The 14,530-nt window shown below is 41.3% G+C and overlaps 1 protein-coding gene across 1 annotated transcript in view; it reads right to left on the bottom strand.

Annotated features, from left to right (window-relative positions):
• Positions 1 to 14,530, bottom strand: part of LOC108801563 (matrix metalloproteinase-16-like) — a 55,064-nt gene that overhangs the window by 28,283 nt on the left and 12,251 nt on the right. Inside the window, exon 3 of the mRNA XM_018573454.1 lies at positions 12,023 to 12,243. Within this exon, the coding sequence (XP_018428956.1) occupies positions 12,023 to 12,243 (221 nt within the window). The remainder of the gene's footprint in view (positions 1 to 12,022; positions 12,244 to 14,530) is intronic.

Below are 14,530 nucleotides of genomic sequence, written 5' to 3'. Positions count from 1 at the left end.
TGTATCCCAGTGGAAACGCGCGTTAGGGACGGGCGGAAATACGCCAAGGTGGGAACGAGACCATTGAATACAATGGGATTTATATTTTTGAGCGTTTTGTAGAGCGTTCGTCGAGCGTAGAACGCGCTACAAAACGCGAGGGCTTAGACTTCTATAAGGCTGGGCACACACCTTACAACCATCGCAAGACTTTTGTCTTGCGATGGTTGTAAGGTACTTAAAAAAACGTACGATCTGCCTATCTTGCATAGGCAGATCGTACTTGCGATGATCGCAAGCCACGCCCCCTGAGAGGCGGGCTTCCGATGACCGCAATGCCGAACGGGCAGTGTGCCCTTGCGCACACCGGCCCGTCCGGCTTTCATCTTACGAACATGCTACAGACCCACCGAACACCGTACGATGCTCGGCGGGTTTTGAAAAATGTTCGTAAGTTTAAAGTCCCCACACACCTTACGATAATCGTACGATAACCGCGATCGTACAATTACCATAAGGTGTGTGGAAGCCGTGCGACCTCCCGCGATTATCGTACGATTATCGTAAGGTGTGTGGGGACCTTAAGAGACTGCCCATGCAGTGTAGGGGGTGCCTCTAGTCGGCAGCAGATAGCAGCCCTACTGACCTGATCTTCAACACAACCAGTAATGCCATCACACCGATGGACCTAATACCCAATCCGCCCTCCTTTCCCACTCTTCCTCCCTCACCTTTCTCTAAAACTTTCCTTTGATCACTTTGTTAATAGAGACAGTCATATAATAACTGTAACCAATTTGAGGGCGTGGCCAGCAGCCGCATGTAAGCAGTCACATCTGAGACGAGCTCTCCTCCGGTATCCTGTCTTCCATTCTGTGGCTTACCTTGCAGCTCTCCTGTCCCACGCCGGCTTGTAGGTGAAGTTCCCCTGATCCTCGAGGTGCCATTTGGAGGGGGTAAGAGGATGTACTGCTCCGCGGAGATGTCCAAGAAGGAGAAGGGCAAGCTGGGCGGCCTCGCGGGCCAAGATGGCGGTGGTGGCGGTTCCCAGGCTCCGATGCAGCTACCTTTCCCCGAAGGTTTCCCTGCGTGGACAGTTTTTGCGGATTTCTCCGTTTGTTGTTGTTTAATTTACGTTACTTTATTTTTTCCCCATTTTTTTTTGGTTGGTTGCCTGCTGTTTGTTTTTTTACCCGAGGTGTTCTACAACGTGCAATTACTGTTGAACTACATTTTTGCTTACATGTTTGTGTATGCCTATGTTTTCCACTATATGACATGCCCTCGAAATGCCGGATCACTTAATTAATCTGGTCTCCTGGAATGTGAGAGGTCTGGGAGACTCTGTGAAGAGGAGATCTGTTTTTAGTCATATTCAGCATAGTAGCCCCTCCATTATCTGCTTGCAGGAGACACATCTAACCTCGGATACCTTTAATACGCTGAACAGACGTTTCTGCCAGGTTGGCTACCATTCATGTTACTCCACCTACTCGAGGTGGGTTTCCATACTTGTTCAAACCTGCCGTTCTCCTGCAAGCGGGTAGTGGTGGATGCTGTGGGGAGGTACGTGTTTTTACATTGCCGTATTTATGAGTTGACTTGTGTGGTTGCCTCTGTATACATCCCGCCACCGTTCTCCAGTGATGTACTCAAAGACCTGGCTCGGTTTCTGGCTGACAAGCTGCCACTTCCGGTCCTGGTGCTGGGGGACTTTAATAACGTCATGGATGTAGGCTTGGACCGGTTCCCGCAGCCCTCACCCAATGTACGAGGCCAGAATACTCCGTTTAGCAACCTCTGCATGGAAATGGGTTTGCTGGATTTGTGGCGCCTGTCCAACCCTGCTAACCTGCAATATACCTGCTACTCCAAATCTCATAACACTCTTTCGCGGATTGACTACGCCCTGGGAACGTCGGAGCTGGTGCCCTATGCATCGAGAGTTGAGATACATTCTAGATGTCTCTCGGACCATTCCATGCTTTCTGTCCAGCTCTCCCTGGGTAGACCCCGCTCGATGCTTCCCTGGCGTCTCCATCCCTACTGGTTGACACTGTTTACGGATAATGCATCACTGGAGAACGATATTTCCTTTTTCCTGTCGGTGAATATCCCCTCTGCTCCCTTGGGGGTGGTTTGGGATACATTGAAAGCCTATGTCAGGGGTGCATTGCTTAAGAACATCTGCTCAATTAAGTCTCGGTCTCGACGGGAGCTGGATTTGGCGTATCAGAAGGTGGCTGATAGCGAGCAGGCGTTTGTAAGCAGCCCTAATGATGGTACTAAGGGAGTCTGGCAGGAGGCGCAGCGCTCTTTATCTACTTTATTGACGGCACAATCTCAGAACAAACTGTTTTTTACCAAGAGGGTGTTTTGGGCAGAGGGTGATGCGGCAGGTAAACTCCTTGCTCAGGTGGCTAGAGCACAGCAACCCACCTCGTATATCGGGGCTATTGCTGACTCGCAGGGGAACACGCATTCAGACCAGGGGAGGATTTCGGACATTTTTAGTACCTTCTATGCTTCTTTGTATAGGACGAGGGCGGACTATCCTGAGTCGGATCTGGACGATTATCTAGCGAATGTACCTATACCTTCCCTTGCGGGGGCGGATAGCCTGGAATTAGAGGCTCCCATTACTATGGAGGAACTGGAATTGGCCATGGCTAGTTTCCCAAGTGGGAAGGCCCCTGGGCCGGACGGCCTTCCTATTGAAGTCTATAAGACATATCCCACTGCACTACTCCCTACCCTTCTGGATACTATCAACAATGCATTTACGGTGGGCTCTCTCCCCGCCTCCATGTATGAGGCCACTATCATTGTTCTGCAAAAAAGGGGAAGATTGTAAATGGGTCCGTTTGCTGTACCACCACCCCTCTGCTAGAGTAACCAATTTGAACTTTTATATTCATTATCACTCGTGTATGATGACTGTATTGAACCCTGTATGCAATGTCTCTTTTACCTATGGAAACCGAATAAAATACTTGTTACAAAAAAGGTGCAATGCCATTCCCATTCTGAACCTTGAAAATACACACAGAAACGACATGTTAATAACTTGAGCGATCCCAAAGTACACAGTAATGCATTAAGAATGCAAATCTGTGCTAAATCATGCATACCTTTACATGCATTTTTGGGAAATGTGAATAGGCCCTCAGTAATAAAGGTAACAAATAGGCAAAGGTGTCAGAATGAGGGCAATGACATTTAGAGGAACAACTACGGTAGCTATTTATGGCTTCCATAAATCGCTATAGAATCCAGAAACATGTAATACCACAGTGACAGATTTTTGCTACTTAGTAATCAGACATCAATTGGATAAGAAGCATTAAGTGCGATTTCCTATGAGCCGCACTATTGAAAGTATCAACATATTTTACGGTTACTGTTTCAATGGTCAGTGAACCAAATGGCTCGAGTGTAGGAAGCAGCCCATTAGGAAGAATGTTAATCTGCAGAATAGTCACCAGAGTGTATTTGTGCAATAATAATAATCATAAAAGAAATAATTTTACATTTCAGTTGTCTGCGTCTATTCTTTTTGCATATATTATTTTGTGCTTTTCATTTCACGTTATATCTCGCAGTTTGCATGGAAACCCCATCTCTGAGGTGTAATATTATTGTAGGTTCTCCAGCCATTGACAAACCACAAGTACTGGCAAGTCCTGCTGTCAAGCAAGACAGGACATGTAGTTTCTTGCTATTCTACAACTTACCTTTTAACCAACCAAATGAATAAGAGGCTATGTATAATGCTTGTTGCAAATTCTGTGCAATATGGTAGATTAGGTTATAAATGGGCAATGTGTAAAAGAGGAAAATATAGGAGATGTAAATCCTAACTAAATGAGAGTTTGCTAAAGCACTGTCATTTAAAAAAAATAAAATACTATTTCATCTTTGTTCATCCTTTGCTACATCTCAGCACTGTTGATATCCTGCAGCCTCTTTGCAGACATTTTCTGCCTATGTGCCGCCCCAGTGGGGCATAGAATATGTTATTAGGATTGTTAGTAGATGAGAATTTATATAGATTGTTTCTCTATACCATTTTCTATAGTCATTCTATATTTAGTTCCTATGCTGCCATCTAGTGGCCTTTTGTGGTAGTGTATGTATTTTTCAATGTTGCCTTCCTTGATATCCCTGAGGTCGATGACACAGTTCCTCTTATGTAAGCCCCACCCTTCTTCCAGAGTGCAGTGCTTCCTGTGTCATGGCCACAGCTAACAGGCCACATGTAACTAGGACACATGGACTCTGCATAGTACGCTAGGAAAGGCATCATCTTTTGACCGCATAATACTGTAACCATCCATCTGCTGTTATCCTGTTATCTTCACGTTCATAATAAAGCAACCTTTGTGGACGAACACGCTATTGGTGAGTTCAGCTATCTGACAAGGATTGTCCACAGTGATTGTATCTGCTTATACAGGCCATGGAGGGTTGGTGAGCTTCCTGAAAAGTCAGTGACCCACACCTGTGTAATGTGTAGACTGCATCAGAAGTTTATGTGACAGGGTGACAATGTGGGAGCACAATTGGAAAACAGGGAAAGAGCGTTGTCATCCCATAACAGAAGTGCCGGAGCATGACAGAATTACAAGGTATCATTTCAATCAAAGTTGATGATTTAAAAATATTGAAAATTACTTTAACATGTTAATGTTCTGACTTATATGAGATTTTAACGATTTGGTTGACATATGCTTATATAAGCAACTCCATTTTCTGTTTGGGTATAGTGTAGAAGCTAAAACCCAGGCTGCAGTTGTCACCACCCCAAGCCTAGTTCTCCATATATTGTTTGTATGGAGAATCCCTTTACAGATGGCAATGCATGGAAATATTGTATTACTTTCCTTCTGGTAGATTTTCCATAGGAGTATATGGAAGTATATGGAGTATGGCTTAGATCACACAGTCTCGAATGGCTAGTGATATCTTAAACACAAGGTCACAACCAAGGCCGAAATCTGATGTGACACTTTAGGTTTTCTGACAAACAGTGTTTGCCAAAAATACAAACACAAATAGCTATACACATATTTATTTACAAAATTTGCATTTTCTTGCCGTTCTCCTAACAGAAAGAGTGTCACTGTCCTAGGTACTGAAGGTTCACTCAATCCAACAGTGTTTTTTCCCATTCTTTGATGGATGCTGGAAACAACCTATTGCTTTCTGAGTATACTTAGAAACACTGGTTATATCTCGAGCACCTCGGCCATGATTTCTCAGTAGGGATTCCACTCTACCTGAGGGCACCCCAAGGTGGGTGAAAACATCTAAAACTTTAAGGTGGGCAAGAAAAGAGCCAAGGCCTATGAAGCCAGTGGGTAATTCCTCCCACAAGACTCCAAATCCAACTGAAATCTTACTTATGGAAGGATGACTTTAACCCTTTTGCTGCCAGGGCCTTTATTTCATTTTTTTTGCACACGTTATAATCCACATTTTAGGCCTGAAAATTACTTCAATTCACCAAACATTATATATTTTCTGAAAGCCAAGACCCTGTAGAATGAAATGGTGGCAGTTGCAAATTTTTATGTTGTGCGATATTAGCACAACGTTTTATTAAACCCAAATATTTAGTGAAAAATGCACCTAAGTTATAGTAAGTGCCCCAAAACACAATATATAATACCCATTTTTGTATAAAATATAAAGGATGAGCTTAGAATAAGTAAATAGATACCCAAAATGCCCAGGTTACAAATTGTGTGCTTCTGTAAAACTTCCAACAAATTTCAGCACCCCAAAAAGTCAATAGACAAAGCTCCTACAGGTCATGAGCTTAGAGATACATGTAAATATTGGCCCTAGAATTATTGCTCTCACTCTGGCATGTGCGGCGATACCCAACATGTGTAGCGCAATCGTCATTTTCGTATGTAGGCGCACCCAATGACTTTAAAATGTTTTAAAATTATTTTTGCATTTATTTTATTTCATATTTTTTAAAACTTTTTAAAACTTTACTGAGCTGAGCCGCCAGAATCGCTTCTATTGTAAAGCTGAAACTTATACCCAGTTTGCCAGCACATCCCCGGTGCTCCTTGCTCTGCCTCAACCGGTGAAAATATGCAATGCTTCTGGGTATGGGGAGTCAATGGCTTAGCTTGAGTGCTATCACATGACTGAAGAAGTGAGGCCACCACTCCCCTATTTTCAGACACCAGCTGACACTGGTGCCGGCTTCGCCTGAGGAAGGTGCAGCGATGGCAGAGTGAATATCAGTGGTTTGGGGACCCTTTTGCAAAGACAATGTCACTTTGCCCTAAATGGGCAAGGTGATGTTATCTCCTTAAACCTCAGCGTTCAAAAATAATTAAATACTGCCTTCACTAACACATGTAGAAATGCAGCTATTGCTGCGATGCTCACTGTCTCACTGGCATTATCCCCATAGATACACTGCTGCATCCTATTATGGCTATTCCTCTTTGTCCAGATATATATATACATATATACATATATACACACACACGTTCGATAAAAGATTTAAAAAAACTTGTTGAACCTGCCAGAAATCTTGTGAGCTGGTAACTTCCAGTGCCATCCGTCTCCCATGTAGTAATCACTTAGCACTGTTCCTAGCTATCTCTGTGGACTACAAACCCAAAACACATCCCCTCTATATTTTGGACTAGAGGAGAGCAGAAGGTGTTCCATAGCCCTAACACACTTTCTGTCCTAGGATGACAATGATACCCCTCCATTAATACAGTACAATGAGCGTTGTTGCATAAGGACAGGAGGTGTATTAGTTGCAGGATCACTAGGTGCAGAAGAAAAAAGCCTGAAAAATGAGAACTAATGCAGCCACACATCTAAGGACTAGTAAGCTGCAATACATTACACTTCTGTTCTTGGGTTTAGATATACTTTAATAAAAGACTTACATTTTGTTCTATGCCATATAAAATAACTCCTTTAATACAGCCATTAACTTAACTAAAACAAATGACAGCTACACATAAAACAATCATGGGTTTAATATATAGTCTGCAGAGCTCATTTTAAACCACAAGTGCAAATGTAAATATGCCTGCATTTTATTATTTATAAAATGGGACACATTTGGTAGCTAGGAGTATAAAAAGCCACTATGAAAATGAAATGGCATTCTAACTGAAGCTTTACTACGCTGCAAATTCAGTAGTGAAATTTTAATGCAGAGACCCAGAGCAAGGCATCAATATTCTTAATTAATCTAAAATATTGCAGGCATAAGTAATTGAATATTGATTTGTAAAATGCAGTGTGTTTTATCCCAATAGCACGGGAAAAAATTGCCATGCCTGCATGCAGCAATGAATTAAGATTATTTAAGATTCTGCCCTGTTATGAAATATTATAGGGCACATTAAAACGTTGACTGCATCCTCTTACAGGTTGATGGATGGTTTTTCATCTGTTTCGAAAGAAAAGAAATGAAATATAACAAGGCTAAAACCCTTTATTGCCAACCTTATTATCTATTTTCCCAAAAAACCCAGTAACCCTAAATATACTTCTACATTATATCATACAGGCTCTTGACCATCCCTCAGGATGCATACACTTAAATCAGTCAATGTTACATCAAATGGCTTTTTACATCTGTTAACCCTTTTACCACCATGGCGTTAGGGGTATGCTGAAATAGAACTGCTTGCAGCTGGCCGTCTCAGTATCCTTTATTTACTCTGTGTTCCCTTAGGCTACAAGCTAATGGTTGCTTCAGCGACCATGAACTTATAGCAGAAGGGAACCCCAGTTTTCATGAATTCGGGAATAGCTGTGGTTAACGAATGGCAAGCAGTCGAACACAGGCATTCCTAGAAAAATTCCCTCCACCCTGCAGTGTGCCCATGATTGCCATTAGACCCTCCCTGCTGTGTACCTTGCACAACCTGCTGTCTCTGTGTGCCCTACTTTGTGCACTCCAATCCCCACTGCTCTACCTCAGCCTTTTCATGGGAGACAGCAGGCTGTAGAGGAGATTATATTGTAGGGAGGATTTACAGTAGGGAGGATTTCATCTCTCCACAATAGTGAGCGGAAAGATCGCTAAACATGTCAATTTCCTAAATGAACACAGGAGTACTCAGTACTGAGCACTCTCATGTTTACTCATAACTGAAGGGATTGATAAACAAGAATTATTACAGCAGTGCTCAGTAGTGAAAAATTTGAAACATCAGGGGTCATCCCCTGATAGCAGTACTGATAAAAAAAATAAAAAATAACCCCCACCCCCACACACACATAACATACATATGTGCACTACACAAATTGTGGTAATGCACGCTATGAGTGTTAGCACAGAACACTAACGGCTCTTTGCACAATCCATCCCAGTGCTTGATTTTAATATCTTAATAAAACAGTTGGCCTCATCTTTCTGCACATTCCTCCTGCCAGCATATTCATCCATACCTCTCAGTCTGATTGGTATTGTAAAGGGAATTTCAACAGGCAAGATTACAAGAATCTATTTAAACTTGGATATTTACAGTGGTTGCATTTAAAATCAATGTTTTTTGGAGATGTTCAAAAATAAGCTCAACATTTCTCTTCCTTCCTTCTAAATTTCATAACTCTCCCTAGATCAGAAATTCAAGATACTCTAAAAGGTGCAGATGGTAATTTCATCCCCAGTCATTAAGTTATGTATATCAGCAACTATAGCAACTTTTCATGTCTTGCCAGGGTGTACCTTTATTATTATAGCTCTTTTTTTCAATTCATAGTATTTTTTCCTGTTACTAGGACTCTTGCTAGTGTAAGTTGATGTTCCATACTGCTCTTTGTAGCATATTCTATGCATTTTCATTGCAGTGCTGTGAATGTTTGCTAGCCTTAATTTACTTCCTTAGGGGATGTGCCTCATGAATCTGGTAACTCAGTTAGACTCTTGCAAAATATGCCAAAAGGGAAGAAGCTCATTGCTGAGAACATCAAATTTTAAAACGATTTCTCCAGTGAAATACTCACAAGACTATTTACCCTTCAAGGAAAGACATTTCATTTCTCTACAACAAGAGGGAGAAATATACTTTGTTTAATTTGCTCCATTTTCCAGAAGAAATGCCGTGCATCCTTAACCAAACTCCAGGTGTAATATTTAGTTCAGACTTAGTGATAGCTGGCATTTTAAATTAGTTTATACAGGCAGTCCTCGAGTTACATACATCCTACTTACATACGACTCCTACTTACAAACGGAGGCGATTACTGTACAGCAGGGGTAGTTGTAATGCTACCGCGCTCGTGCTGATGAGGAGTGCCCGCCTTTTTGGGTCTGGTTTGTAGGACTGTACGTACATTACAGGAAGTTGGCTCTTGTTAGACGTGTAGACGAGGGGTGCCTGCCTCTTCTGTATCCTGATTAGAAAGATTTAATCTAACTTCCTGTCCTTGAGACAACAGAAAGGGAGAGGAAATCTACCCCTAGGAAGGGAAATTCAGTCCTGTAAGAGTTATCATAGGAAAAAGGTGTCTCCACTGAAGCTTTATCACCAATCCTTGTTTCCACGACAAGCCAAAATGTTCAAAATTAGAATTGTCACAGGGACAGAAAGTGAGAGCAAATCTTCCAAATAGGGGCACACAGAGCAAAACAAACTTTACAGGAGTTTAACCCTTCCTTATGCTATCCAAAACAAACAAAAAACATTTTGTGGCTGGAGTTACACTTAAAAAATTTACCTGTTCCAACTTACATACAAATTCAACTTAAGAACAAACCTACAGTCCCTATCTTGTTCGCACCCCGGGGACTGCCTGTACTTTGTTATGTGAAGGAGTCATTGATTTCGTTTATAGCACAGTAACTGACAATTTTTCAATTGACATATATAAAAACCAAGAAAGAGTAACAATATACTGTATCCAATTAGATAGATAGATAGATAGATATTCAGAAATCCTAGGCCAAAGACATCCAAACCCAAAGAAACTTTACCGGCTGTGTAATTTTATTGGCTAACCTCCAGCAAATTGGGTGTCTCTTGGCTTTGGTAGTCAGCCAACCATTGGACAATAGCCTCCCAGCCCCTCACTGACGTCACACTGTCATCCCACAGAGCTTCACATTGACAGATAGACCCAGTGAGCCGCGGCTGCAGTGACAGTGCTGCAGTGGCATCCTCCGCCGCTCTCTCATTGATTCGAGCAGGCTATACTTCAATTTTTCCTTGATGTTTACATCTGAGAGTTAGCCATTACATTGTATTCATTATTGTGACCACACTTTCTTTATAGGGTAGTAGCGCTTCCTTTTCCGTTTTTTTGGCTTTGGTAGTAAAGCACATGGGACATGCAAATTATCAACTAGTCCATATGATATATAGGTCAACACTTCACCTGGCTCAGAGTATATCCAAATTCTCTGAGAACACGGTCCACGAACACAACCTGACATCTCAACACATCACTGCCTTTAACAAGTGAAGAAGCCCCTCACAGCTAAACAAATCCGAAATCTCTTGAGGGGATGGATTAAGACCAAGCTGGGCCCTAGGCAGTTTAAACTATATCCTAATAGATTTTAAGCTCTTCCAGCCTGGGTATCTTATTACCAGTATTTAGGATTTCTTCATGAAAAACAAAATAGCTGGTAGTTGTAGCTGTACAGTATAAGCCAAGTCCAAACATGGGACTCTGTACTCAAAGGGTTAATAGTTTAACCCTGTAATATCTAATTTCTTATCTGGCCTCAAGACAAGGAATATAGGAATAGCACAGTCTAGATAGAGCCCAGGAGCTTTACCATATTATGGTGACAGCAGTAAAACTGGACATACGCGCTAAAAATCCATTGATTTCCCTATGCACTGCTGCCAGCTATTGCATCTGATCAGATGCATGCGCTGTTCATCCGAAAAGTTTCAGACCAGCTCCTTTTGCAAATGTCCTGCTGAACAAAGCCTACTTAGGGCTAATGATGATAGGGAGCTGGAAGACAAACTGACAAAATGAGTTTAATGACCTGTATCTAGAAAGACTCCTTATCTCTCCTTATCTCTACTGTGCCCGATGTTCAGTTACAGATCTTTATTCTGATTACTGCTATTTTTCTGTATTTAGGAAGGCACTGATTTCCGCAGGATCTTCTCCTCAGCATTTCTATGTCGGTGTACTTGCTGTGACCCTACCTTCAGTGCCTGAATGTCAATAGTTGACAACAGAGACCAGAGACTATGGGACCTTTTATGGCTGTTAGCTATGTTCTTCAAGGAACCCCTGATGACAAGTCGATGAGAAGTTTGCAGATAAGAGGGTATTTGCACTCTGACCTCTTAACAACTAGCAGAGCCCTTCTGTGTTTTATGGATGTGGAAGGAGAAGGCAGATACAACCTGTCTAAACCAACAGTAACATGTATTTGCAAATGCTTCACAATAACTGAAAATAATTGGAGAGAGAAGGGAACATGCTAGCTTCCTCCGCCTTTGGCCTTCGATCTTCTCCTGCTATCGAGAGTGATGCTAGATCAGCAGTGTTGGCCCCGAGGGCGGGACCAACAATTCACAGGCTCCTAGGAAAAGAATACTGAGCTCCTGGACACCCGTCGGGGCCCTAGGCATGTGCTCATGTCGCCTTGTGGGTAATCAGGCCCTGCTTCTGAGGGTCATACTGTGATTTATAGGCAGCTTACCATATCAATTCTAACGTCCAAACTGTGCAAGTAAATCCCTATTTAACCTGTCTAATACCAAACCTCTTGCTATTCCAATTACAGTACATGTACTATTGTTTTCCTATTAGTGAGAAAATCATTTCAGTCCATTGGGGAAAAAAAGGATAAAAGGAAGTTAAAGTGAAATTAGGTCAAATGGTTTTTTAGAATTCACAACTGCTATCTAGCAACTGCTAGAGAGTCTGGATATGAGAAAGAGCAATAAAGAGCTTACAACAGTTTCTATGCACAAGAACTGTTGGATGACATAGCAAGAGGGATGGCATGGGTCACTTTCAGTTTTTATGCAGTGGCCAAACGAAGTCACAGTGTGACATATGCCAATCTTACCTTAAATACAAACATCTCATGTCGCAAGATAGCCAGGGTATTGAAATTCCCATCACAGATGTTAGGCTTGACTCCTGGATAAGATGGCCTGTCTCCTCCGGTAGGAGGCCTTGGAGGTCTTGGTTGTTTGTCATTCTTGCGTGGGTCTGCTGGTGGGTTAGGCCTATGTGGTGGCACTGTAGGAAGAGGTTTTGTTGGTGATGGGATCTTTTCTGGTGGACCTAAGCAGGAATGGATAATACAGTTGCATAAAAATTTCACACTTTGAGGCTCTGGTTATTGACAAGCATCAAAAATGCAGCAAAAGCTGTAGAAGAGAAAACTATGGCTGTATGGGTTATACAGATTGTTAGTGTTTATAAACAGTAGCTCTATGCCTTTTTTTTTATTTTAAAGTTTGAACATATGAAGATTTTATGAGCATGAACAGGAGTTTTTGTACTAGTCTGAACATCAAAACTGTCAAGCTTTCAGTCATAATCACCAGATTACTCAAACAATAACTAGCAATTGGCTTTTGCAGTGTTTTAATAATCTTTATTTTATATTATTTCAAGGTTTCCATTGTTAACGGTGCCCCAAAATGGAAAGATTTTGCCTGCATTCCTCTACTGGCGACACCCCTCCCTAGGACAGGAGGGATGATACATTCTTTCTAATGAATACATGACGGTTAAAGCCCTTTCTCCAGACTGCTAAGAGTAAGATTTGTTTTATTTTGCTTTTATTGCAATTGGAGCAATTTCCCATCTTGGTGACACTTATAGGATAGGAAATGAGTGCAAACATTCCTCAGGGGAGTAATGAAACACCATATGAGATCCAAGGCTTCTCGTCCAACATCAGTATCTGACCTTACAATGCACTTTTGGCTGCATGGGCAAAAATTCCAACAGAAGCACTGCAGAACCTCATGGAAAGCCTTCCCGGACCCATCTAGTATACTTGCAGTTTTCTTTCATACATGGTCATGTGAGCAGGACTTAATATAAAAAAAAAGTCCAAGTTTCCTGCTGTGGTGGTGCACTGGGTTAAACTGTAAAAATCCACCCGTTCAGGTTGATTTCAATGTACCACAATTTTAAAAAGCAAATTAAGAAATCATTAATTTTTTTTATAGAAAGGCACGTCAATATAAACGATTAAAGAAAAATTCAGAGGAAATATTTGAACAAATGTTAAAAGTTTAAAAAGTGTTTTATGACAAATCAGACTTTTTATATGGATTCTTGTGCTGCTCTGGCTTGGCTGGGTATTAGAAGATAAAATGCTGACTTCAGTGAACTCATGTCCTTTTCTAACTAATCAACTAACTATACTGTGCTATAAAGGAACACCTAAAACCTGTATATTATACCTAATAATAATAGTAATAATAATAACAATCATCTGTATTTAATTTCCATAAATTACAACAATGGCAGCAAATGCCTCTTCAACATTCTACACCTACTATAAATATATGGGTCAGCTCTATGCTTGCCAACGAACCAATCAGAGATTGCAATCTTAGTGCACCATTCTCGACTTGGAAACAAAAGTTTATGCAAAGTAATAAGTGGCCTGTCAGCAATAAAGATGACAGCAGCCATTTTTCCAAAACGTGTAGATGCCAAACATTTAAAAATGATTCTCATGCATGCGAATCCCAAGAAATTGGCTTACTCATCAAAAATGAAACGTGAAAGAATGCTGAGTTTTATACAACTCTGAATAAGAAAGCAACGTAAGTTATAACACTGGAACAGGCTACAAAAAGTTGTTGTGTTTTCAGTAAATCACAATCATACCTCTATTAAGTAAAAGCATATTTTAATCTCCCACGTGTCCACGTTTACTGCCAAACCAAACGCATATCAAGCCATTCCCCCAATGGACCACGTTTCAATTCCAAAATCAGTTTCAACAGTCAACACAGCTTATCAATGGCTCTCAGTGACTTCATTCTAGGCAGTGAAACGTTGACATGTAACACTTCTCTTGCACAGAAGCAGAGTCTGTTACTTGAACGTTGGCTGTGTATTGCTTAGCACACTAACGCTATTTTTTAACAGTTCATATTTCACCAGCATTTAAAAGTGAGAAATTATTTTGAGACTGATAGCTTAGTTATAAATGGGTCTGAGAGGTTATTTAGACACAGAATACACAAACAAGCTTTTCAAAACATAGAATGTCTCCCAGGGAATAAAGGGCTAATAGTTATTAGATTGTGTATTTTTTTCAAACAGAAGGTCAGGCACGAGTGAGATCAGCGAGTGCTAATCCTACCCCGGAAACATTACAACTGTGATCGTTCAGTGGATTTACCTTAACGTATAAATAAAGCCAAATCTTTTTTCTTTTTCCTTTTAAATGCAGCCCTACTTTTTTTGTCCTGTCCTGAGTCCTGGAGATTTTCATCCACTTGCTGTTCCATAAACACATCAGGAAGTTAGTGGAAATCTATCTAGGCCCTAACATGGAGGAGAATTGCAGGGCAATACAAGGGATATATATATATATATA

The sequence above is a fragment of the Nanorana parkeri genome, unplaced genomic scaffold (genome assembly GCF_000935625.1).
Source record: "Nanorana parkeri isolate BGI_ZX_2015 unplaced genomic scaffold, ASM93562v1 scaffold2387, whole genome shotgun sequence".
Taxonomy (NCBI): domain Eukaryota; kingdom Metazoa; phylum Chordata; class Amphibia; order Anura; family Dicroglossidae; genus Nanorana; species Nanorana parkeri.
Note: the sequence above shows the minus strand (reverse complement) of the source record. Positions and strands in the feature narration are given on the sequence as shown.